This window comes from Sturnus vulgaris, chromosome 25, assembly GCF_052056855.1.
Source record: "Sturnus vulgaris isolate bStuVul1 chromosome 25, bStuVul1.hap1, whole genome shotgun sequence".
Lineage (NCBI taxonomy): Eukaryota > Metazoa > Chordata > Aves > Passeriformes > Sturnidae > Sturnus > Sturnus vulgaris.
This window is the reverse complement of record NC_142267.1, coordinates 495,813-521,844: the sequence shown is the minus strand read 5'-3', so window position 1 is coordinate 521,844 and position 26,032 is coordinate 495,813. Positions and strand designations below refer to the sequence as shown.

Sequence of the window (26,032 nt, the reverse complement as noted above, 5' to 3'; positions counted from 1 at the left end):
AACTCCATTTCTGGACAGTAGATAATTTATTATTCCCATTATACTTGCTCTTATTCCATTCTTTCGGCATTTGGCTTTAATAGTTGCCAAATAACTTAAAATAATAGGAGCAGAAAAAGCCTTGTTTCCTCTGTTCCAGATCTCATTTACATGATCATTAATCTCCACTGCTAATGTTGAGGTAGTTTGAATCCAGTTCTTCCATGATGAATAATGAAAACGTAGGGTTTTGTTTTCTGTTCTTCCAGAAAATGTGTTGAGAACTTGGTGGCACAGTCAGCAGGAATATTGGGTACTGCATGTGATAGTTTTGAGAAGAAGCCACATTGTTTTATTTCTGTTTCTTTCCTCTTCCCAGTGCCCTGGACACGCCATGAATATGAACTCGCCCAGTGGGCTTTCAGGAAATGGAAATTCCACCAGTTCACTTCACTGAGGGACCAGCTCTGGGGAAATGCAGTGTATCTGAAGGAAGCCAATGCAATCAGTGTAGAGTTAAAGAAAAAGGTAGGGACATGCAGAGCCACTTCCATGGCATTTGATTGTTTCATCCTGCTGCAAATGCTCTGAGTTACTTGTAGTCTTTAAAATGGTACGTTGCTTATTAATTTGGGCTGTACAGTTGTGAGTGTTTAATCGTGCCTCTGCCTGACCAAGGTCCCATGCCAGCATGTGGCTTGTGAGCAGCAGAGCCCCGTGTGTGTCGTGCAGGTGCAGTTCCAGTTCGTGCTGCTCACCGACACGCTGTACTCGCCGCTGCCGCCGGAGCTGCTGCCCCTGCCCGAGCCGGACAAGAGCCGCGAGCGCCGGCCCTTCCCCCGCACCGTGCTGGCTGTGGAGGTGCAGGACCTCAAGAACGGAGCAACACATTACTGGTCCTTGGAAAAACTCAAGTATGTGGATAGTATTAGAGAGCAAAATTCGCTGTATCCAAGAAACTTCACTCAGAAATTCTCTCCCTTGCTGCTCCTTATCTGTCTGGTTTTTGCCAACGAAATTTTCCCCAGAATCTCTAACGTTTTGGGGAATTAGTGAGGCACCAAACTTAGGGTACAGCCTCCTCTGTCCTTAGGTGTAATTTGGTACAGGTGAAGCCAGTGAGGTGAACACCTCACTTTGTGTTCTCTGCTTTACTCGCTGTGTCCTGAGCCTTTTCGTGGTGCTGTGTCCGCAGGCAGAGGCTGGAGCTGATGCGGGAGATGTACGACCGGGCTGGGGACGTGGCCTCCAGCAGCCAGGAGGAGCCCGAGGGCTCCATGACGGGCAGTGACCCCTTCTACGACCGCTTCCACTGGTTCAAGCTCGTGGGCAGGTACGGGGCAGCACCTCCCTGCTGCTGCACCGGCAGCTCTGGCTGCACGCGGAGTGTGCAGTCAACCGTGTGGCCTCTGTGTCAGCTGGGTCTTGTCTTTCAGGGGTTTGGAATAGACTTTAAATACAGTTAAGAGTAGAAAGTGCTCTTTAGAATGTTGCCAGTTCAGGTGTCTAGTAGTAGAATCTGCCTTTAGTAAGTTATAAATTTATTTAAAAATAATATAACCGGCTAAGTTCTCTCTAAAGTCACTGGAGCAGAGCTGTGAGAATCCAAAGAACACTGGAAAAGTGCTCCAGAGTCTCTCATATGTGTGGTTCAAATAGTTTGGTCATACCCTAGGGAAGTGTCTGATGGGATTCTTTAACGTTTCCTGCTGTTGGCCGCACCTTTACAGTATTTTTATTTGCAGAACCGCTGTGTTGGAAATAAGAAATGTAGCTCTGTTAAATGGATGTCCTCTCAAGATCTATATGCTCAGCCATGTTTCTATTTCTTTTTCATTTGCCTCCTGCTCTGTTCAAGGACACTCTTTTCCCTGAGTTTGTTGGCAGCCCCTTGGCCACGCTGGGTTGCAGTGGAGGCGGTGCTGGTGGCTGAGGGGTGTCTGTGCTTTGGCAGCGAGGCTCTTGGTGCAGGTTGTGTGTGCTGACCCTGTTAATCGCTGTAATTCGCTGATGTGCAGCTCCCCCATTTTCCACGGCTGCGTCAACGAGCGCCTGGCCGATCGCACGCCCTCCCCCACTTTCTCCACGGCCGACTCCGACATCACTGAGCTGGCAGATGAGCAGCAGGATGAGATGGAGGACTTTGATGATGAGGCCTTTGTGGATGACACTGGCTCCGACGTTGGCACTGAGGAGGGATCAGACCTCTTCAATGATGGGCGCGACCCGTTTTACGACCGATCCCCTTGGTTCATTTTAGTGGGAAGGTTGGTGAGGTTACTCTGAGAATGGCCTAAAGGGACCAGCTCTTGCTGCAGACTGCAATGGCTTTGCCTTGTGCTACACAGATGCTCAGTCTAGCCAAAATATCCATGGCCACAAATTGGAATTGCCGGAGAATGAGTGTAGTTCAGCATTAAGTTTTAAATTCCTGTGTGTGGGGCCATGAAGACCTATGCAGTAATTGAGAAAATAACCCTTAGATGTGACAGTGTGAGTAAATCTATCTCGAGATCACTGTCACAGCTTGGAGAGAGCAGGGGTTTGTGTACAGTATTTAAACATTTACAAAATTCCCTATTTAGCTGTTGCAGGGTCACTAAGACAGAATTGTAATTGTGTTATTTTCTTCCATGGAAGAGAATCTGACTATGGTGGGAAGTCTTTCAGTCCAAACCCAGAAATCCATTTCTTTTGAAAACAGGCTTAACATCCTCTGCATACAAAAAGGTGGCATGAGGAGAAAGAAGAGTGGTCCTTTCTGGAGGAGGAAGAGTCTCTGAGATGGTTTGGCTTCTCAGATTATGCTTGATTCTCTGTAGCCAGTATTACACAGGGAAAGGTCATCAACACTGAAATTCACTGTCTGTGTTTGGCACTTTCCCCAGGCACTATGCTTGAATTCCTGAAGCAAGTTTTCTTTATGTATTTTAGAATATTATTGAGCTTCCCAGAACAAAAAGAATTAAGGCATTATCAGTCCTCAGTCTGTGGTGTAGACCCTTAAGGACAGCAAGGTACATTAAAGAAATGTAGTTCTTTGCACTGTTTCTTCAGTAATAGTTTTGCTAGCACATGTTTCTCATTACTAGAAACAGAAACATTTTTATTTATTGGCTTGGCTCCTTTCTGTGCTGCTTCCCACTCCCCCGTGATGCTTTTGTGCTTCCTTGCTTACCCTGTAAGCCAACACCCTCATTAAGGTGCTTGCCACAGGCGTGGTACAAAGAAAAGGCTCCACGGCCAGCAGAAGGGAGGAACAAAGGAAAAGGGACCAGAGCTTGGCTTTATCCTTCTCTGAGAGTGCAAGCAGGAAGGACCTCAGGGTCAGGATGGTAGGATCTTTATGCAGTTTCCTCAAATGCAGGACACTTGTTTGCATAATTTATGAAAATGAGAGGCTGAGTTTGCTGGTCTTTATCAAGCGTTGAATTCAGTGTAGTGTGTTTGTCTAACCTCAGGCTTTGTCTGTAGTGAAATTTGCAACTTCCCTGATCTAGTTTTTGAAACAAAAATTTCTAAAGTTGCAAGAAATTGAGTTAGTGCTCTGTGTTCTCTGAATCTGTGCCCTTACATGCAATGCCTGGTGCCACATTTTACAAAATCTGATGATCTGCTTCAGGTGGGGAGGCAGTTTGGGAAAGCCTCTGTGCTGCTCTGTGCTGGCTCCTTTGAGCCCAGGGCTGCTCTGTGTGCCCCTGGAGCCTGGGAAAGAGCTGAGCTGTTCATGCTCACTCAGGAAGCACAGCACAGGCTGAGCAAACACAGTGTGTGATGAAAACACTTGTGCTTCCTGGCAGTCACACAGCTTGCTATCCATTCCCTGTTCTGAGCTCTCAGAGAGGTCTGAGCTCTGTCTGTGCATGGACACGAAGCTGCAGCACTCTGAGCTGCGTGTACAGAGCTGGGAAGTGCTGGGGAATGAACCTGAGTTCCTGAAGTGAGGCTGGAGAGCTCAGTGACTTCTGCTCACTTGTTATTTCTGTTGTTTCTATTCCTGTTCTGTTGAGCCCATTCTGTCAGCAGAGGCTGTTAGACTGTCCTGCACCACTGAGTAGGAACTATTTTGAGTCCTCTGTGTCTTCCAGTGTGAGAATTCTGGTTTTGAGCAGTGACTCACCAGTACCAGGGGCGTGTCCATCTACACAGGTGTTGTCTTGGGCACAAGGTAGAGTTCAGTTTGTAACAAAACCAGAATTCCTTATCACTACCAACTATGTACTGGTTGATATGCTATAGAATGTGAAGGACAAATAAAAGAAAGTTTAGTATTTCTGGGGATTTGTCAGCAGTAACAAGTGCAGGTCATGAAGGAGTGGAGGAGGAGAAATGGATCATGTAGTTATCCAACTCCCTGGCCATCACAGTTCTTTTCTTTTCTCTCTCTGTACTATGACTGTCTTTTATTTGTAACTCTTAAAGAAAAGGAAAAAGAGCTGGTCCCTTTAGCCATCTCTTCTGGCATGCTGGGTTTCTTCAAGGCTGATTCTGTTTAATGGTGTGACATATCAAGCATTTGCTTTGTTTTTAAGGGAGGTGGGAGAGGACTATGGGATATTTTATTTAAATCCTAATGTGTTTATTTTAAAAATATCCGCCATCATTCTGAGTTCTGTTGGTTTTGTTTTGGTTTTTAAAAAGATTGTGTTTGTTAAATTTAATTTCTAGTTTTGTTGTGAGTATGCCATTTTACCTCACCAATCTTTCTGCTAATCCAGCTCCCCTCTTTCAGTCTGCTGGGCTAAGTGCAGGGGGACACTTAGGGGCTCTCTGGGGAGTGGGAGTCCTCACAGATGTGGGAAGAGGAGGAGAACCTAAAGATTTCATCCACTCCTGACTTGGCACTGTCTCATGAGGAAGCAGCTGCAGTGGCCCTGGCAGCAGTAGTGCTGCATAGCCCAGCTCTGTCTGGTGCAGCACATGTGCAGTTGCTCTCCACTCTACAAAAGAGATGCAGCATTTTCATCAGCACGCAGGAGGCTTAACACTTTCTAGCATTATGTGCTTTTCTTTCTCTAAGTTAAAATGATTCCAGTGAACAAGGTGACTGGATGGAAGCAATTTGAGGAAGAAGAGAAATACATTTTTTTCCTTGGAATGGTAGTGGCTAATCCAGCTGAATGCTTTGGCTGTCACATGTTGAGCAGCACCTGGAGAACTTTTTTCCTGCAAATAAACATTTATTATTATTTTTCATGCAGATGATGCTTTCACTTTCCATTAGTTTGGCTTTGAAGGGATAAGGCTTCTGCAATGCCTGACTCTCCTAGTTAGAGAGACTCCTACTGTGCACATCAGTGCAGGGCTCTTTGGCTTCTGTTCTGTTGGGAAATGCCTGTTCTCCCTGGCTTAGAATGTGCTTTTCAAACTGGGTGTGTTTTTCTTGTTGAGTGCATACCTTTGAGAACTCCATCCCTGATCCAGCCCAAGTGAACCATTCCAGTTTCAGGGACTGTTTTCTTGTGTGCTTGAATGCTGGTTTCTCAGATGAGCATCACCTGAAATTCCAAAGCTAAAAATGACAATGTTAGACGGAAAAAGAAAATTTAACTTCTTGTTTTGTTACTTGAAATTTAGTCTTTTCTCCCTTCCCCTGCTTAATCAGTGCTTACCTCACTTTGAAGCAGACTGAAAAGGAATTAAATCCTAATCTTAGTGAAGTGTTATGTTGCAGTTGTTTTTTTTTTGTTGTTGTTGTTATAGTTTTCTTCATTTTTTTGTTTTGCTACTTCATAGCTATATTAATCATCTTCTTCTCTATTGCATTTTATCACCACTTTTTTTTTAGTAACATTGTTTTTGTGTCCTTGGTTCGTGACTGACATGTGTTTGATTTCCTTGTCATTTCAAAAGAATTCATTCATTCATCCTTGGAAGGGGCTCATGAACCCAAGGAGCAACACTTCCCTTTTGTCATGCAGGACTTTTCCTAGGAATGTTAAAAATAACAGTTATAAATTACAGGAATTAATTACATGTAATACTAAGGACTTATAAAAAGAACTGTAAGGAGGAAATTAGTTAAAATAATGTTGTTCAGTATAATTTAATGGGCATACATTTGTTAAAATTACATAATTAGTCACTTTAAATGTAATGACTGGTAAAACTATTGGTTAAAGTTCTGTGTATCTCAGTCCTCCTCTGAACTCTGAAACAGCTCATTTCATAAATAAAACCTTCTACATTTTCCCCTTGTTGAGAGCTGTTCTTTAGCTGACTTGTTGAGTCAACAAGTCAACATTTAATGTTTTGCTCAAGCTAATCCCACTGAAGTGTGATGCTTTAAAAACTACTGCAATTCATTGCAGAAACTAACTTTTAATAACTTTAGTCAGACTTTTAATTAAAATCTGTACAATTAAATTAGTTACCTTACTGCTCCAAAACAGATACTTGTATACAACTTAAAAGTTAAGGAATGGCAAGATGGTCCCCTATGGGGCCTAAAGGCTGCTTTCCATTTGGAAACTGTAATTTCTAAGTGGTTGCTCTAGAGTAGTGCTGTCATGTCTTCTTTGTTATGTTTTGTTTTTTCAAAGAAATAAATGAGATTTACCTGTGAAGACTGCCAGTCTTCCACTAACTGTACAATCAGTGAATCTTCCAAGAAACCTAAGTGATGGCTTATGGTTTATTGTGGGTTTCTGATTATTCTGCACACAGTGTTACCCAAGGAGTCTAGAAGAGAGAAAACATTCAGTCCATCTGTTTTTAAAAGAGTGGTTTTATATGTTCAGTAAAAAACTGAGGCTGTGTGAGCACAGTAGATCAATTCATTTTTAATTTATCCCTTCCAACTCCCTCATTCTTTATAATCAGTAGTTCCCTGATAGATTCTCTCAGCTTGCTAACAGCTCCATTCACACCTGCAGAGCATCTCCAGTTTCCTCCCATCCAGCCATCCTCTCTCCTGTGTCTGTAACTCCTTCTGTGAGCCCTGGCTCCCTGCAGGCTCTGGCTGAGAGCCTTGGGTGCCTGCACTGGGCTTGGCCGGAGCTCTGTGCGGGCAGGATGGAGCCAGGACCTTCTGCAGGTCCGGGAGATGCAGTGCCTGAGATCTGAGTGTCCCAGGAGCCGAGCAGAGCTGCACTGGGGCTTGGGACGTGGCTCCTAATGCTGCTGTGTTTCTCTCCTGTCACCAGAGCCTTCGTGTACCTGAGCAATCTGCTGTACCCAGTGCCCCTGATCCACAGGGTGGCCGTGGTGAGCGAGAAGGGCGAGGTGCGGGGCTTCCTGCGCGTGGCTGTGCAGGCCATAGCAGGTGAGACCCTGAGTGCTGGCCAGAGAGCTCCCACCAAAACCAACATCCTCCTCCACTCTAGCCTCAGTAACCTGCATGGTGCTCTCTGGTCTTACTGAAATGATTTCATTCATTGTTTCACCATATGGGCTGAGCATGAATAAGTCTTGAAATAATGCTACTGATCAAAAGATTGTAAAATTATGATGATGTTGACCACTGTAGTTTATACCTGGTAACTAATGCAACACTGCTTTTAACTACTGTCAGTAAGTCTGAAAACTAAAACTAAAGCAAAGCTTTTTTGTTTATACCCAGTATAAACAGTGGAGAAGGGTACCTGGTTGGATAGTTTTGGTGACTTGCATTAAAGTTAAATGTACCAAGTTGTAGCTGTGCTCAGACTGTCCCTTTAAATACTGCTCAGAAATGTGCTCTGGGGTCTGCAGAGAGCGTGGGACGAGTTCCTGAACTGATGGTTTTCAGCACGGTGTAAACAGAAATCAGCACCAGTTTCCCCCTTCATTGCCTCACTAAAAATGTGGAGACTTAGAAGCTGCTTTAACACAGTGTTTAATCACCAGGAATTCTTTTCAGAAGAGAAGAGTAGATATGTGGGGTGCTCAGGGCCTCCCCCAGTGCTGAGCTGCCATTGTGTGTGTGCCAGAGTTAACTGCAGGTCACTGCTCAGTCCTGATGTTTCAGACTTGCTCAGTGTGAGCTGGGCTGGTTTCAGGGCAATGCCTTTTCCATGCTGTGGGAGCACAGATCCTGCCCATAATTTGCCTTTTCCAGCAGTGGCCAACTGCCAGCAGCTCTTGCTTGTTTAGGTAGGGTAACCCTGGGAGCTTTGCTCTCCTTGGGAACATACAATGAAACTCAGACTCTGAAGATGTATAAGAATCATTCTGGCAGTGATTAAAACAAGTGAATTAAAATCTGGTTTAATGTGTTCAAAAGTCTAGTTTGGTTTGGTCCCCTTAGCATTGACTGAATATTTCCAAATAAATATTTATCCATCTAAATGAGCTGAATACAGCATGGCTAATAGAAACTGAACTGGGGACATCTCTTGGAAAAGGGCCATTTGATCCCTAAGCAAAGCCTTGGAGCACATTGTGAATCTTGGGATTTCTCCTGTGAGTATGCATTTAATGTGAAAAAGCCCCTGGCATTTAACCAGGCTCTGTTGTTGCTCTCTGTGAAGAGGAGGAGGTGAAATGAGCCGATTATATGGACAGACCCAGGTTTCAGACTTCCAGCATGTCCTGGTGGAGCTTTTCTAGTGCTGAGTTCATGGCTACAGAATATCGGATGTTAGTTTACCTCAGTATAATAATCAGAAGTAAATAAATAGTAAAAATTAGTACTAAAATTGGTTTGCATTCAAAATTCTCTGAAGTTAAGTATATTCAGAATGAAACTTCAGAGCTTGTCTTGTTTTCCCACACCTGAGTTCCCAAGGGATAGCTTCCTGGCATGATCTTTTCCAGCACTTTGTCCAACTTGTAACTGGATGATTCTTCTGCTTTCTGTTTTGGTTTCCATTACAATGAAAATTTCCATTTGGATGGGAATCTCCCTTCTCCTCCCCATCATTTATTTATCTTCTTTTTCCCCCTGTTTTTTTTTCAGCTGATGAAGAAGCCCCAGATTATGGATCTGGTATTCGACAGTCTGGGACAGCTAAAATTTCATTTGACAATGAGTATTTTGATAAGGTAAGAATTCTTAAAATTGAGTTAGGTGTCTTTGAGTGTAGTAGTTTGTGCTTCTAAATAAAGAGCACTGTTGTAGGGGAAGAAGGGGATGGCAAACCCAGAAAATGCAGGAGTCTCCTACAAGCCACTGTATTTAATTTTTCAGAGTGATTTTTCTTCAGTTGCGATGACTCGGTCTGGACTATCACTGGAGGAGTTAAGAATTGTGGAAGGGCAAGGACAGAATTCAGAGGTTACCACTCCTCCAGAGGAGATCAACAGAATGAATGAGCTGGGTAAGCAAGAAATATGTGGTAGTTTTGGAGCACTTCTGGGAAATCCGTGACACTTTCAGTCAGTCATAGAAAGGAGTTCTGAGCATCCTTCAAGAATCTCATGGTAAGGTAGAGATGTTACCAGTGGGTTGAACATGAGAGATCCTGAACTTCCTCATTTGAAGAACTGTGCTGAAAAACTTCCCAAGTATTTGGATATTTTGGTTATCAGCCTCCTGAAGAGCTATTTTAAGAAAAGAAAGGAGAAAAAAAAATTAATGTGGGATTCTTTTTTCTCCCTAAGACTTGAAGTCAGCCACTTTGGATGGAAAGATGACTATGGAAGGATTCACTGAGGAAATTGGTGATCACCTGAAGCTGGGCAGTGTGTTCACCTTCCGTGTGACAGTGCTCCAGGCCAGTGGCATCCTCCCCGAATATGCAGATATTTTCTGCCAGTTCAAGTAAGTATTTGTCCTTACTTGCATTATGCAATAAATGGTTTGTTAAAGAGAGCAAAGAACAGTGGGCAGTGGAACTTTGGAAACTTTTCAGATGGATGGAGGTGTTGTACAGCAGAGAAAAACAATTGTCACTTACTGGAGTTCCTGGTCCCCACTTTCTCTTAAGCAGGTGTTAAGGAATAAAATTTTGCAGAAAGGAATTAGGAATCTAAGTGAACTCATGAGTTACTAGTTTATAGATACCTTAAAGTTTTAAGCCTTTATTGTGAAAAATTCAATACTAGATTGTACATACACCCACTTGAATGAAAGCTGCGTGACCCTGGAGGAAATCAGTACTTCTCAAGTGAAAGTGTTCTTAGGCTTGGGTTCTAAAGGAAGAGAATAAGAAGGAATAATAAAGACATAAAACAAGTACAGGAATTGTGGTCCCACAAGACTATGGTATTCCCAGCTTTAGACCATCACTCACCTGCTTCTAAAATTCCAGCAGAATACATTTCTTTAGGTTTTAGGATTTCTGTTCAGGGTTGGATTCAGAGCACAACAATCTTCATGAAAGCATTCTGTGGTGGCTGATTTTTGGTTGATTTTTTTTTTAAAGCTTTTTACATCGGCATGATGAAGCTTTCTCAACAGAACCTCTCAAAAACAATGGCCGAGGGACTCCCCTTGGGTTTTACCATGTACAGAATGTAAGTAAAGCTTCCCATGAGCTGTAACTCCCTCTGTCAGCACTGGGAGTTGTGTGTGTCCCTCAAGGCAAGCAGAATTATTAAGAATAGATAGTACTAGGAGTGATCAGGTAAATGATGTAATCCTCATCACAAAACAAAACATAGAAAGATTCTTTGTGGCAAAAACTTTGTGGCCATTGAATTCTTTGTTTCCTTTCCAGGATGAAAACAGTCTAGAATTGAGGAAATAAAATATATGTGTGAATAGTAGTGCTCATGATCTCAGATGAACTGGATTTATCTATTTTTATGAACTGTGTAATGCTTTGGTTACATGCAGCCTCCTCTTCTACTTGAAATGCCTCATACTGAGGCTTTAATTTTCTCCATTATTGGAGAGTAGAATTACTGCCTCAACCAAAAGGGATTGCAGTTCCTTTTACTGTGAGTGACACTAAGTGATATGAAAAATACAGACTCCTAAAAAGATTTCCTTTTTTGAATGTCTCATTTTCTTTCCTCACTTTTGAAATAGATTGCTGTGGAAGTGACAGAATCGTTTGTGGAGTACATCAAAACAAAGCCTATTGTCTTTGAAGTCTTCGGACATTATCAGCAGCATCCTCTCCACCTGCAAGGACAGGATCTCAGCAGGTATTGGTCACTAGCCATAAAGGCTAGTGGCATAAAGACACTTGGGGATCATGCTCAGGTTATGCAGTTTTCTGTACTCCTGAAATTGTGCACCACAGCCTCACAAGCAGAACTCCTGCTGGAGGTAAAAGTGCTGGCAGAGGCCTGTTTGCCCAGTGTAGTGACTGATGGGATTGTTCTGCCCCCTCAAACATGGAAATCGTTCTGCCAGTCCACCCTACAAACACCCTGGTGATGGGAGCACTGCACTGGGAATACTGGGAACTTACCAGTGATCTCTGAGCCCTGGGGAAACCTCAGCAGTGCTCCTAGGATTGGTTCAGTTAGAATAGAAAAAGAGCATAAGTTAGTCTGAGAAGTGTGCTGAGCCCCCTTGTTTTCCTGACAGAGGATATTTACCTGTGTTCATAGAATTGTGAGGATATTTTTAGAGACAATAATAGGCACGTGTATCCAAAGATGCATGTGTGTGCATTTGTGGACATTTCTTACGTTTAACTGCCTCTGTATTGATAACTCTTCGTTTCTCTGTAGCCCTCCACAGCCTTCTCGAAGATTCTTTCCTCCCCCTATGCCACTGTCCAAGCCAGGTGAGAACAGCTCTGTGACTCTGTACATACAGGTGTGGACTGCAAATGGAGGTTGTAGGGTATTCCTGAGGTATCCAGGACATGAGAAATGTAAATGGAGTGAGTGGTACAAGGGGCACTGAATGTCTCTGCTGGCTTTCTGCCCTCTTTACATGATTTATTTTTATTTCTTCTTAGTCTCCTCTGCAGGAAGTGCTGCTTGGTTCATTAGGGGGTAGAATTCCATTCCTGAAGTGTTGACCATATTCCATGAGATCTGGCTATGGCTCTTGCTGTGCTTACTGAGCACTTACTGACTGGAAATCTGCTTATTCATTAACTGCTTCAACTTTCTGCTCTCTCACGTTCTCGTTTAGTGAGTCAGTCTTGTTGAAATGATCCTTGGTTTTCTTTGCTTAATTGGAATAATGCATGCTGAATTCTTTTGTGATATTTTTTTCCCATTTCACCTTTAATTTCCTCCTTCTCCCTCTTTCTCTCACCTGCATATTTCCACCATCCTTTTTTTGTGTGTGTTCCACTCCCTCTGCAGACCATGAAAGGAAAATTGAGTTGATTAGGTACCTTATGTCTGGCTATGTAAACGTGCATGTGCTGAACACGCTGTCCGAGCATGCCAACGTGCTGGCCTCCTCTGCTGTGGCTGCTTTCCAGGATGGAGCTGACCAGCTGCCACCTTTTCTCTTTCTGCCTGTTCCCAGTTGTCAGAGTGAGCGGGCTCCTAAACGAGATGGTTAGTAGCCAAACTTGGTCTGTGATAGATGTAGAAGTAGTTCCAGAATGTGCTTCGAAATTCCTTTTTCCTTCATCATGTGGTAGTATTAGGAGTAGTGCTGCCATGGTTGTGCTCATGGAAGGATGATGCTGTGCTTAAATTCAGGGCTCTTTTAGAGAGAACTATAGAGACAGACTCCAGTGTGCTGGGAGTCACAGAGCTTTGTGTGTCACTGCATCTGTTCCCTGAAACTTCCAGGACCTCTGATTTTTCCTGTGTTCTGCATAGAGTTTTGTGATACTGGGATGAGAGATGCATATGAAAGCACAGGCAGGTATAGAGGAAGCATTCTGCTGTGTTCTATATAGGTTTCCTTTTCACTCATCTTCCTTTTCTGCCACTAACAGTGCCGTTCCTCACTTCCATTTGTATTCTGTTCTATTTAACTCAAAAAAAGTCATGCTGATGAATAACTGTACCAGAGCAAGTCTGTGGGAACATCTAGTACTAAGCTTTCATGTTTAGTTAAATCTGTCTTTCTGTTGTTTTTCTCTTCTGATGCTCTTGAGCCGCTCTGCTTAGCAATAAACTTGAGTGACTTGTGTGTTTGATGTTCCCCTGGCTGTAGTGAGTTCATATGCAGCTGCATGAGGAGGTTGGGTGTAAGAGAGTTACTACCCTGAGTAATGTATGGGAAGGTAAATGATGAGCCTCAAGCTCCCTGCCTCACGGGATAGAGCTGTGCTGTGAATAACTGATTCCTGTAAAATCTGTCCCTCTGAGGCAGCTGCTCTTTTACCCAGAAAGGAAACAAATCTCAAAAGAGAGCACCTAGGCACAGCTCTAAGGGCCTGTTCCAGCTGGAGCCTGTTGTGTCCTTCCAGGCCATAGGAAATTAAGTCATGGTAGAAGCTGAAGGATACAGAGGTGTAAAGGTGGGAGAATCTAAAGAACACCTCAGCAAGGGAGGATTAGGTCTTGAGAGGTAGAAAGGAGAATAATTATTTGGCTTAATAAAAGTAGTAAGGTTAGTATATGAAAGGAGAAAAAAATGGAAAATCAGAGTTACAAAAATCCCAGCCAGAGTGTACGGGAACAAAACTTTTAAAATATTTCCATTTACAAAAATGTAATGAGTGAACAGATAAGAGAAGGCATGTAATGGTAATTAAAAGGTATGATGTGTGAAGGAGTATTAGGTTATTTCTAGAATTTAAGCTGTCTCATTATTTTTTTTAACATGATTTATCCCTACATTTGTATGATAGGAATTAGAGGGGATCTGGCTGGTTGTACTCACTAATGCCAAGAGATAAGGAGCCCAGAAAAATACTTTGGCAGGATTAGGGCTCTGGAATAAGTCTTGTTCTGCCTTTTTACATACACAATATCTTAACCAAGTGATGCAGGAGTCTGGCAGTTTGTAACATGAAGAAGTGAAGACTGAAGTTTTAAGTTCTATTCTTTTGCTCTTGTGTAGGAAAGGTGAAATGTATTTTATGGGTGAGTAATGCTGCAGATGAACAGACTTCAGCAATTCTAAATCATAAACTGTTAAGCCATAAAGCAACTGATGCACATTTGAGGAAACTTCTCTGTGGATCTAGAGGGACTGTGTATTTTTCCAGGCTCTTTGGATGCACTTTTGTTCCATTATTTAACTTCAAAATTTTTTTCCAATCTAGTAACCTAGATTTAAAAATCAACCCGTAGAGAAATAATGATTGCTGTAAGCAATGTTGTTTTCATGGTAAAAGCTGTGGTCTGCCTACGTACATAGATCATTTAGGACCTCTGAGATGGCACGTTCCCATGAGCCCTGAGTAAGCTTTACTTGTTCAGTCTTTGTAAACTACTCGTTTTTTCTTCTTTCTTTCTTTTTATTTCTTTTAAGTGCCAGCTACAAAGCTGAATACTATGAGCAAGCCCAGCTTGGGCCAGAGTGTGAGCAAATACGACCTCCTTGTGTGGTTTGAGATCAGTGAACTGGAGCCAACAGGGGAGTAAGTCCTTTATTAATATTGTGTGTTTCAAGAACAGTGGTTTATGAGATTTCTGGGGTTTTTCCCCTTTGTTCTGCTTGGACCAGACTGATGTTTAGCAGTCACCATGGTGGGGGCCTGGCTGGTTTGTAGTGATGGGGTGTCCAGTCTGCTGGCAGTAATTGTCCCCATTGGAAAGGACCAAAGTGATAGAGTGACTTGCTTTCACACGTGGGAGGTCTTTCCATGGTGAAATTCCAGGCACAGGTGCTGGGAAGGCTTCCCTTGTATAGGTCATGAGTTTGGATTCTTTGGGACCCTGGAGATTTTATGCTCCAGTCACATAGCAGACTGTTTAGTGCTCATCTCTGCTATAAAGGAGGTTTTTCCCTGACAGGTTTTTAGGGTTATATTGACAAGTGAGTTCCACAGTTCTCCATTAGTACTGGAAGTACAGTGGATGGTACTTCCATGTTTCACTGATCCTGTAATGCCAGAAAGAGCCTGCTTGGAGAGTAGAAAGACGCCCTCTTATGTCTTCAGCTGCTACCAGGAGAGGAGACTGCTGGCAGCAGAAGCTGCTGTGCTGTGCATCTTTCCTGCCTGCTGATTGTCTGTCTCACACAGGTACATCCCTGCCATTGTGGATCACACCGGGGGCCTGCCCTGCCAGGGCACCTTCCTGCTGCACCAGGTACTGATGTGGAACAAGCTGTGAACAGCAAGGGTCATCTCTGCAGCAGGGAGGGGATGCTGCTGGCTGGCCTTTGCATCTCCTGTCCCACAGTGCTGTGCAGTGACACTCGGGGTCTCCCAGTCTGTGCTTGTCTGTTGGCTTTGGGCTGTGAGGAGATGGTTTGGCCTCAGGGTGTTGCTGTTCCTGTTGCTTATCAGTGGGCATCCCACTCAGGAAAGATGAAAGCCTTTTAAAAAGCAGGAACCTTTGGGACCACATTTGTGCCTTCAGTGTTCTCCAACATCTCTAAGGATACAGAAGGATCATGGGGACTCAACTTCCATTTGCTCTCTCTCACTGCTTGTGGTTATGACACATAATCTATGAAGTGACCATATCTCAGTGCATCTTAAATGCCTCTTATAATCCTTAATAATATTTTGTCTGTAGCTAGATTATAAAGATAATCCTAGTTAAATATGATTTGTAGGTTTAAAGTTATATTTTTCCTACTCTGTGAAGTGAGGAGGGGGAAGCATTGAATTTCTTTTACATATGAGAATACAACATCCCCTTGAAGTGAATTTTAGGGACCCTGAAGAAAAGAGGTGTTTGCTCAGTTACAGACTACTTTAAATGATAATAATTACTTCACTTCTGCAGTATAAGTGCAAAATAGACAATGTGTGTATGTGAACACTTGAGCAGTGTTTTGTTTCTGAACTCTGCAGGGAATCCAGCGCAGAATCACAGTGACCATCATCCATGAGAAGGGCAGTGAGCTGCACTGGAAAGATGTGCGAGAGCTGGTGGTTGGTGAGTAAATGGTTTTGCATCTTGCTCTGTAAGGAAGAAAAACTATTACTGGTAATTTCTCTTTGTATCACATTCTGTCATTTTTATGAGCACTGCCTGTAAGAGGAGGATTTTGAAAAAGATCCAGAAGAAAAACTTAAGTTTTACAACTTCCACTTACAGCTGCTTGTTAATCATGTAGTCTGAAATTATATTTGGGAAAACAAATTCCTTTTATGTTGCAGTTTGAATTTTAATTGATTCCTTCTCCCCTTTTCAGGGCGTATAAGAAATAAAGCAGAGGTAGATGAAGCTGCTGTGGATGCCATTCTGTCTTTGAATATTATCTCTGCAAAATACCTGAAGTCCTCTCACAGCTCCAACAGGTAAGTGCATGAAGTGAGCACTCCACCAGGAATCTGAAATTTGTTTGACCTCTGATATATTGGCAGGTTGTTTGGGAAGCTGGGAATGTGGCTAATTATTAAATGTAGAATTCCATGGGCACAGAACACACAGGTAGAGAATGAACATCACTGTAAATTCTTGCTAAAGCTGAACTCTGTTGATCCACGTGAAGGGTTTGCTGACAATGCATCTGAATTACTTACCGTGTGTACAGACCATACAGGGTGGATGGAAGTGGTGGATCTCTGCTGCAGCAGAGATGGACTCAAACCTTCCTTCCCTCTGGAAACAACCCCTCAGAGCCCCATTCCAGGGATACTCCTGCTTTGCACCAGCTGAATGCTGGAAGTGAGATCCTTCCAAGAACTGGAATTCTTCCTTCTCTGTTAGAGGCCTGGGCTTTGAAATACCTGTGGCATTAAAGTGGATTTGGGATGCTGCTGCTGCCTACAGGATGCCTCTCTGCCTCCTGGTGTCTGTAAAGGCAGGCAGGAGCAGGGGGTTGGCAGTTTTTACCTTCCTCTGAGAAGTGTTTGAATTAATGGATTGATGTAACTGGGAAATAGAGAGACTGTTGCTGGTCTCCTGTCTGATACTGTTGGATTTGCAGTCGGAAAGCCCTGTGCTTTCTGTTCTGTTTCAATAAATTCCTCTATGTCTCTGTAGTTTTCTGTAAGGTGGGCAGCTTGGGTGGAAGATGAGTGTGATGAAGCTCTTGGCCATCTCATCCAAAATGCCCAGGTTTAAGCTGTGGGATGAGTGCAGGGCAGTGTGGTGGAATGGGATTGAGGCCCTGGTAAGGGATGTCTTATGTTTGCTCATTGTCTGCAGACTTGTTTGCTGCTTTCTGTGGGGTTTTTTTACTTTGTTTTGTTTTTTAAGTCCACTTCTTCTGTTCGTCTCAGCTGTTGCTTTTCTGTTCTGCTTTTGGCTGCACTAACTGAAGCTCTTTCTATGTTTTTACAGGCTCTTTCTTGATAAGGATATGCCTAGGTATTTTCTGTTTGCTTCCTTTGTACATAAAGATTCTTGAAAATAGAATGCTTTATATCCCATTTGTATTGCTGCCACTTACCTCAGCTTTTACTGAATTCTGTCAGCACACATCTTAGCTCTTCCAGAAGTAGTCTTCCTCCTCCTTCTCCTCCTTCCCCTCTTCCTCTGTCTCAGGTTATTCAGGTACAGTTCACTGGGGGACTTGTGAAGGTGAACTTCCCTTCACATGTGAGAGTAGGAGAATTCCCTTTGTGCAGTCTTTCTGATTCCTTTGATGTGCTGTCAAATACAGACTCTTTTTATAGTCCTTGCTATTTTCTTGCCTTGTTCTGTATCAAAGAACTAAATTTGGAATTTCTCGCTGTCTCTGACTCTGTAATGCTGCTTGTTTGAGGGACCAAGCCAAGGACTGAATTATGAGGTTACTTGAATTGCTGTGATCAAATAGCAGTGGCTGCCATGTGACTGCTATTCAGCCTCTGCTCTGGGGCTGGATTTGCATGTGAAATTTAACCCTGTGGTTGCCACTCCTTAGTTTACCATCTGGCAGAGGAGCCAGAGCTGCAGTAGCTGCCCAGGCTGGATTCCTGTCTCACCTTCCCAGTGGGATCCCAGCCCTGGTGGCTGCACAGTCTGGGGCACTTTGCACTCTGCTTTCTGTGCTCTGCCTCTGGAGAAGAGAATACAGTCTTCAGTGTTCCTAATTCACCACCTTTCACTAATACCAGATGCACTTCAGAATGGGTTTTAATAGCACATTTGACCTGTCTCTCTTGTATTCCCTGCTCTGTGTGTTCTGTGCTCCCTTCTCCTCTGTGTGTCCTTGGCTGTGCTGAGTTTGCTCCCTTCTGCTTTTGTCTCCCTCTAGAACTTACTGCAGCAAGTTCTGGTTTGGACAGGCAAAGCTGTGTGTATTTACCTTCCTGGCTAGAAAAGACCCACTAAAATAACTGCCTCAAAGCTGTGCTTGGCTTCATCTAGGTGTTTGTCCAAACATCATTTTACCCAAGAGGCTGGTAGTATTTCTGCCCTGAGGAGCATTCACACCTGAATTCTCTCTCCATGAGGAGAAATCTTGTTTGGCAGATGGTGCAGAGCTGATGCTGGGGCTGTGTACAGTGATTTTTCCATCTGTCATCAGACAGGTTTTACTACTTTCTATTCCACCCTAAGAGTAGATCTGGAATTTGCTAGAAATTGAAAAAATTGCTTGCTGTCATAACTAAGTCACGATGAAAGAAAATGCAAAGACTCAACACAGATGTGTAAAGGCTTAGAAGACAACTGTGCTCCTTGCCTAATCTAACTCAGATGAGGATTATTGCTTCACAGTGTTTTTAAAGCTACCAATTACTTGGCCTTTAGATTATGTTTCTCTGTATTTTTAATAGAAACAACATATTTAGAAGTAGTTTCCTAAATATGGTTCTTCAAACACAAACAGTATCTAGCAGTGTTCTCACTTGACTGCAGCTCATGGTGCCTTCATGTATTAGCTTGGAATTGTGTAACTGGTGTCAGAGAAAGGGGATTCTTGGAAGCTCTGTTTGAGATCAAACTCTTCGTTTCTGACATGTCTGCTCTTTCATGTTTCACATTTCTTTTTGTTTTCCTTTGTATTTTCTTCTTTTCTGCTTTGTATTATCTTCTATCCCCATCCTGCTGTTTGTCCTTTGTCTTTAGTTTCATCTTCTATTTTTCCAAGTTGGGAATTAGTACAGAAACTCTTCAGATATATAACTTATTTTAAAAAAGAATATACATTAAGCACTTTCTTGCTTCTAGTACCACATCATTTGGACTCAAAATGGGATAAAAAACAGGAAGAGGATTTGGGAGGGAAATGATATAGAGGTGATGAAGAATGAATACCTTGTGTTTCTGTTAGCAGTGGGGAAAGGTGTGCTGAGTTCCTGAATAGAGGCATAGGTCTTCTTTCCAAAGGGACCTTCCTGCAATCAGTCACTGCCTGTGAGAAAGGAGAAATCTCATTTCCCCAAGCCCCTGCTAGAGAGGGAAGAATGTAATGATGCCTTTAGATGTGGTGATTTAGCTGTGCTGTGTGTGATTCTGTCTCTCACTTTTTACTTGAACCTTCTGGATTGCTGGGGTAGACCTGTGGAAGCTTTCAGATCCTCTTTCCTTGTCCCACACTGAAGAAACATCTTACAGAAGTCCTAAAACATGGTGCAGAATGAGTGTTGCTTATTAAAAAGAATCTTCCCATGCACTTTTAAGATCCAGCTGCGCTGAATTGCACCTGAAGTGGTAGAAATTAATTTTCTCTGCTTAGAAACAATTATTTAGTGCTAACTTCCCTGTAGTGCTGTGACAGCTTTTGCTTTCTGCATTCCCTCTTTTCTCTTTTAGATGAGTCCTCTCCATAAGAGGCTGTGGTCCTTATGCCACACGTTTGAGGTAGAAGTAAATGATCTTGGAAATAAAGAGAAAGTTTTGCTTCAAGTGTTTGTTGTCCACGTCACTGGAGGATGATGTCAGGGAAGAGATTTTACACTGAGTGCTGAGAGGGCTGCAGAGGAACTCTTACTATTGACCTTCTGCTGTACTTTCTTCTAGGACTTTCTACCGGTTCGAGGCAGTTTGGGACAGTTCCTTGCACAACTCCCTCCTCCTCAATCGAGTGACACCATATGGAGAGAAGATCTACATGACCCTTTCTGCCTACCTGGAGGTGAGACAGCACTGCCTTCTTGCTGGTTATGAAGTATTTGAGACAGGACACAGAGTGTACCTGAGAGAAATAGACTCAAAAGTGATTTGAGTCCTAAAGCCAGTAAGAGTATTTATTCATTTCCTGAGAACTGGGTGGGAAAAATGTACTCACAGTTAACATCTTGATGTCAAGGTATAACTGCCTTGCAAGACAAGAGACACTGGTGATCCTACCTTTTTGTGCCTTGTTTTATCTATCTTTGTATCTGAAAAGCCACTGGAATCAGTGAACATTGCTGTGTAAGTACTGGTGTTACAAACAGTGGCTGAGCTCTAGGCTTTGTGTGCAAGACACTGTTGTTTAATGTAGTAAAATTATTTCACTCATGAGATGCATCAAGAAATTTGCCAGTTCTCTTTCACAGATACACACATGCAAACCCTTCACCAAAGACCCAAACAAGAGCCAGTTTCAAAAGCTGTTCCACCGAGGGCAGCAGTGTAACTTGGCCCAGTTGGCTGCACCATTCATTCCCTGCTGCTGTTCCTCTTAGCTCGACCACTGCATCCAGCCTGCTGTGATCACCAAGGATGTGTGCATGGTGTTCTACTCCCGGGATGCCAAGATCTCCCCGCCGCGCTCCCTGCGCAGCCTCTTTGGCAGCGGCTACTCCAAGTCCCCAGACTCGTGAGTGCTCTTACAATTCTGCTCTTGATGGCTTTTGGCAGTGCTTGTGTTTTCTCTTAGAGGATGTAGTTTCGTTTTCTTCATTTTTTTCCTTGAAATTCTACCTACTCACAGGTTCTTCAGTCTGGTTTTGAATGTTTTCTCTTGCATTTATTTCAGTGAAACTCCGATGGCTTCTCTCTTTACTTACCTCTTTTCCAGACTGACAGAGTTGGGGAGAGGGATCCATTTTTCAGGCTTGCCCATAGATGACCTTGATCCTGACCTGGAATTTACTGCAGCCTGTGCTCTTCAAGTCCAGTGCAGAGTGGGGAGGGAACATGGGGGAAATGCCATTTTTGGGGATCTTGCAGTCTGTTCTGGCTGTTTTGCACAAGAGTAGAATTGAGATCTATTTCTAACTAATAACTATACGTAAAAGTCTGCTTTGGGAACCACTGAGCTAAAGCTGAAGCAGTTTATTTCTGAAGATAACAAATAGTGTTTTTTTTTTCTTCTGTTTTCCTATGAACAGCAATCGAGTAACTGGGATCTATGAACTGAGTTTATGCAAAATGGCAGACACAGGAAGTCCAGGTAAGCAGTGACTGGCTGTTCCAGTGATAAATATGAAATACTAAAGAAAATTGCTCAGACAGAATGGAGTAAACATTTCTGTCCTGATCAGAAGCAGTTCCTGTGTTTCACTGGAGCAATGGAACGTTGCTATTCCATAAAATATTTACTCAGGGTTTTACTTCAGACTCAGGTCTGTGTTCACCATTGGTGAACAAAGATTCACTGGAAACTTGATGTTTTCTGATGTGAGTAACTCAGGACACTGAGCCCATGTACCTGAGTCTTAGGGGCACAATCCATGGAGCATAACTCAAGGTTGAGACTGGGTTTTGCAGCAGGAGAGCTTTTTCTTGTGTTTTGAAGATGTTGCTGATTTCTGATGCCAACTTCACCACTTGGAAGGAATGCAGTTCATGGTGTATCTGTGTATTTTTATTCTAAGATGTAGAAATTGAAGTCCTTGTGTTGAATTAAATTGAATAGGGGTTTACATTGTATCTTGGTCAATAGAAAATATCTGAAAGAAGTAAAAAAGCTGGACTAAATAAAATATCTTTGGTCGTGTATTTGCAGGTAACGAAATTCTTGTGTTGTGTATTTCCAGCCAAACAGCAGAAGTGCTGGTTCTTTGCAAATTGCTGATTATCTCTTAGTGACACCTCTCTGGCTATGGTTTTTAATACATCCCGTGTTGTTTTTTTACTGCTCAGGAATGCAGAGGAGGAGGAGGAAAGTCCTGGATACTTCTGTGGCATATGTGAGGGGAGAAGAGAACCTGGCAGGTTGGAGGCCCAGGGGTGACAGCCTCATTCTAGAGCATCAGTGGGAACTGGAGAAACTGGAGCTGCTGCATGAGGTGAGTAAAGAGATCAAAGTCAAGATTTGAATAAATTCCCCTGGCAGAGAAAATACGAAGTGTGTGGCTGGCTGCTGAGTAGAGTCTTCATCTCAGAATCTCAGTGTATTCAACAAAGGTAAATTCAATTTCCAGTGCCACTGTAAACTCCCTTCCCTAGGGAAAGTTACTGGTAGGAAGAGTCAAGGATTCTTAAGAATTCAGTGTCTGTCAAATTGGCACCTTCCTGAAGCAGACAATACTGATTTCTTTCTTTACTAGGTGGAAAAAACCCGACATTTTCTTCTGCTTCGTGAGAAGCTTGGTGACAGCATCCCCAAGTCCCTGAGTGACTCGTTGTCTCCCAGCCTGAGCAGTGGAACGCTCAGCACCTCCACCAGCATCTCCTCTCAGATCTCAAGCACGACCTTCGAGAGCGCGGTGACGCCCAGCGAGAGCAGCGGCTACGACTCGGCCGACATCGAGAGCCTGGTGGACAGGGAGAAGGAGCTGGCCACCAAGGTATGGCACAGGGCAGCCACCCTGCTGGAGCTGGGCTGCCACAGGGAATTACAGGTCAATCAGGAACTTCTCAGATAGCTTGGTGAATATCCAGTACTGGAAGAGTTTCATTTTAACTTTTTGGTTAGTGAAGTAGCCCCTCTCACCAGCCAGTGCTGCTGGAGGTTTGGGCTGTGGCTGTATCTCATTCCCCCTGTGTTAGTGGTTCTATAAAAACTTCCTAATTTTATCAAGTGAATCGATTATTCCCCTCTTCTGTGATTTTTCATAGCAGTTTAGAATTTGTTTTTTTCTTTCATGAGCTGCCAAGTGTGTCTTAGCAAATCACTTCTGTTCAAATTTCTCTGAAAATCTAAATATAAGATTCTCTGTGTCTCACTTGTTTCCCCTCACCCCCCCTTTAGTGTCTGCAGCTTCTTACTCATACCTTCAATCGGGAATTCAACCAGGTGTACAACAGCATCAGCGATTGTAAGGTAAATATTTCATGTAGTATTTAATTGCAATACACTCTATTTGTAGTACAATAGCAGCGTGTTTATCGGCCATGGAATCTGCTGATACTATGAAAAGATAAACCACTTTATATTAATCCAGTATTTTTTATTTTCAGTCCATTGGAAGCATTTGGCTATTCAGCATCAGGTTCCAAAGGCTATGGCAGGAATTAGAAATGATGGAGACTTGGACTGTAGTGCAGTTCCCAGTTTATTAGCAGACTTTTATTGTCTTTCCCTACACGTGAAAGGATAAATCAGCTCTTAAAAATTCTACCTGTAGGCAAAGGGAGCACCAAGTTTCAAACTGGATGATGACTTTACCCACTGAGGAAGTCAGTGTGAATAATCAGAAGTGTAGGACATTGATAATTACAAGCTGTGTCTGCAGAAGTGCTGCTGTATTCCTGCCCCCGGATGGGGTTTTGGTGGTTTGTGTGAAGATTTTCATACTGGGAGGGGAACAGCTGATGAAAAAGCCTTTCTGTTACCTGAGCCTTCCCTGCTGAACGGCATTTCCAGCCAGGGGTGAACATCAGCTGCAGCCCAATCCTGAGATGCTCTCTCTGTGTTTTCTCCTTGCAGCTCTCAGATATTTCACCCATTGGGCGGGACCCGTCCGTGTCCAGTTTCAGCAGTGCAACCCTCACCCCTTCCTCCACCTGCCCTTCTCTGGTGGATTCCAGGTGCAATTCAGTTGATCAGAAGTAAGTGTGATGTATGAAAAGGAAAACGTCACTTTTCAGTGCTTCACAGATCTCTTTGCTGTTTTCTGATTTCTTTTTCCTCTCTTCTTCCTTTTCCCTACTTTTAGATATTTCTCTGTACCGCCCCTTGCCTTACTTCGCAGTTGCTCTGCACAATTATTTTTCCCCATTTGGTTCTTTTGAAGTGTTTCTTCCCTCCCTTTGTTGGGGGAACAGATGCTTGTCATGCCAGTGACCAGTGCATCTACAGTGTGCAGAGTACACAAGTTTTTTCAGAGGTCTGTTGAAAAGCTCTACTACTAAAGACCCAGAATAAACCAGTTCAGCCATTAATCTCTGTTTATCTTTCTCAGCTCTATCCGTACAAGATATTTTTGATGAAATTGGGAATAACTGTAGTGAAAGATGTAATTTGTACCTTCTCAGTTCAGCATTGCTGAGGGAGGAGTGCTGAGGAATTAGAACATTTTACATCAAACTAGTAGGAAGCATATCTGTGTTGTGACTTACGTTTAGCAGGAGAAACAAGGTAGAAGAAGTGGGGAAACAACTTACTAGCAGTTATTTTAAGTTTTATTCACAGATAACAAGGGAAAATGCTATTTAATGTTGTACAAAAGGATCCCAATGTCCTACAATAAAATTGGGCTGGAGGATGGAACTTGAAGCTCGTCTGTAGAGGCAGTTTAAATTCCATTCTCATATTCAGTTGCTTTGTTGCGATTTACCTTTTTTTCTCTACTTTTTTTAAAGGACACCAGAAGCAAATTCTCGTGCCTCCAGTCCCTGCCATGAGGTGGAACAGTTCCAGATAATTCCTGCAGTAGAAACTTCCTACCTTGCCAGAGCTGGAAAGAACGAGTTCCTAAACCTTGTTCCTGATATTGAGGAAATCAGACCAGGGTGAGATTTTTGATTGTTGTGTGATCATGGCTTCCTAAGAGCCATCCCAAGGGCTTTCTGAGATGTTTTGATTCTGTGCCCCATTGGAAGAAGGACAATGAACGGGTGATAGCAGAGCTGCAGAATCTTCTCTGATGGAGTAGGGAAGGTTGTGTTGATATTTCATCTTTGCGGAGTTTGTTCCTTGCATCTTCTTAATAAACAGGACTTCCAGTGACTCAAATATGATGTTTGTTATCATCAAACCATGGCTGAAGTTCACTGAAGCAGAGATCTCTGGGAACCTTTTTTCTGTCACACTTTTGCATAGTTGTTGAAAACACAATTCAGCTTGTTTTAGAAGAACTTTTTCAGAATACTGTTGCAGACAAAACATTTTAAGAACCAAGTGTCTTTCACAGTGTTTTGGAGTTAATAGGGATACTCAGGGGAAAATCTATTTCTATTTTGATGTGGGTTTGTTTTTTCCAGCTCTGTGGTGTCAAAGAAAGGATACCTCCACTTCAAGGAGCCACTCTCCAGCTCCTGGGCCAAGCACTTTGTGGTGGTTCGCCGTCCCTACGTTTTTATTTACAACAGTGACAAAGATCCGGTAGAAAGAGGAATCATAAACTTATCCACAGCTCAGGTGGAATACAGTGAGGATCAACAGGCAATGGTAAAGGTCAGTCTGAGAGCTGTTGCTTATTTATCCATAAAGCAAGAACTTTACAAGTAGCAGTACATCTGTACCATTGTGTGTGCCATCTCTGATCTGAGGAAAATGGATCTGAGTTGTGGAGACATTGAGGATCCTGCCTACAGAGTTCCCAGTTTGTTCAAGGTTTCTTATGGTTTTGGACACAGTTGTACCAGAGAGTGACCCTGACTGCTGTCACACATCAGAATAGCTTTTAGGAGCATTTGTTGTACCATCACCCTGCATGTTGGGTTTTTGCAGCTTCCTTTGTATAGTTGTTTTGGGCTTATGTGTTTTGTTTTAAAAACAAAACCCCACAAAACAACACATACAAACATCCTTCAAGGAATCAAATGAACTCTGCTGGTCCATCTCAGCAGCTCTTAAAGCCCACACTCAGCAGTTAAGACTCTGTTTTGTAGAAGATAATGACTAATAATGCGCTGGGAATCTCCAGTCAAACATAAATGAAAGAGGCACGTGACAGAGCAGATTCTCTCAGAGAGGAGATGTGCATCAGCCTCTGTGCTTGTAGACTTTGTATTTTAAATTGTCCTTCGTGTTGCAGACACCCAACACGTTTGGAGTGTGCACAAAGCACCGTGGAGTCCTGCTCCAGGCCATCAACGACAAGGACATGAATGATTGGTTATATGCCTTCAACCCTCTCCTTGCTGGCACAATTCGGTAAGAGGAGCTCCTGTGCAGCCAGGGCTGCCAAGGGAGATGCTTGGTCACAGATTATAGTCTTGTTCTGAGGAATTTGACAAGATGTGGGAACTGGAGGAGGGAGGAGCGTAGGCAGAACCTTCCAAA

The 26,032-nt window shown here is 43.1% G+C and overlaps 1 protein-coding gene across 7 annotated transcripts in view; it reads left to right on the top strand.

Moving 5' to 3' along the window:
• Positions 1-26,032, top strand: part of KIF1B (kinesin family member 1B) — a 78,254-nt gene that overhangs the window by 47,144 nt on the left and 5,078 nt on the right. For 6 of the 7 annotated variants that reach the window (XM_014891885.2, XM_088178667.1, XM_088178666.1 and 3 more), the window contains 25 exons: positions 359-507; positions 712-893; positions 1,175-1,312; positions 1,998-2,246; positions 7,125-7,243; positions 8,858-8,943; positions 9,089-9,218; positions 9,502-9,661; positions 10,266-10,356; positions 10,874-10,992; positions 11,527-11,582; positions 14,192-14,300; positions 14,907-14,973; positions 15,687-15,771; positions 16,031-16,136; positions 19,732-19,846; positions 20,382-20,515; positions 21,030-21,091; positions 21,784-21,929; positions 22,191-22,430; positions 22,835-22,906; positions 23,513-23,634; positions 24,388-24,537; positions 25,009-25,201; positions 25,785-25,903. In XM_014891885.2, coding sequence (XP_014747371.1) covers positions 359-507; positions 712-893; positions 1,175-1,312; positions 1,998-2,246; positions 7,125-7,243; positions 8,858-8,943; positions 9,089-9,218; positions 9,502-9,661; positions 10,266-10,356; positions 10,874-10,992; positions 11,527-11,582; positions 14,192-14,300; positions 14,907-14,973; positions 15,687-15,771; positions 16,031-16,136; positions 19,732-19,846; positions 20,382-20,515; positions 21,030-21,091; positions 21,784-21,929; positions 22,191-22,430; positions 22,835-22,906; positions 23,513-23,634; positions 24,388-24,537; positions 25,009-25,201; positions 25,785-25,903 — 3,199 coding nt within the window. Of the gene's footprint in view, positions 1-358; positions 508-711; positions 894-1,174; positions 1,313-1,997; positions 2,247-7,124; positions 7,244-8,857; positions 8,944-9,088; positions 9,219-9,501; positions 9,662-10,265; positions 10,357-10,873; positions 10,993-11,526; positions 11,583-12,114; positions 12,316-14,191; positions 14,301-14,906; positions 14,974-15,686; positions 15,772-16,030; positions 16,137-19,731; positions 19,847-20,381; positions 20,516-21,029; positions 21,092-21,783; positions 21,930-22,190; positions 22,431-22,834; positions 22,907-23,512; positions 23,635-24,387; positions 24,538-25,008; positions 25,202-25,784; positions 25,904-26,032 lie in introns of all 7 variants that reach the window. The other variant, XM_088178672.1, reaches the window with a different exon arrangement.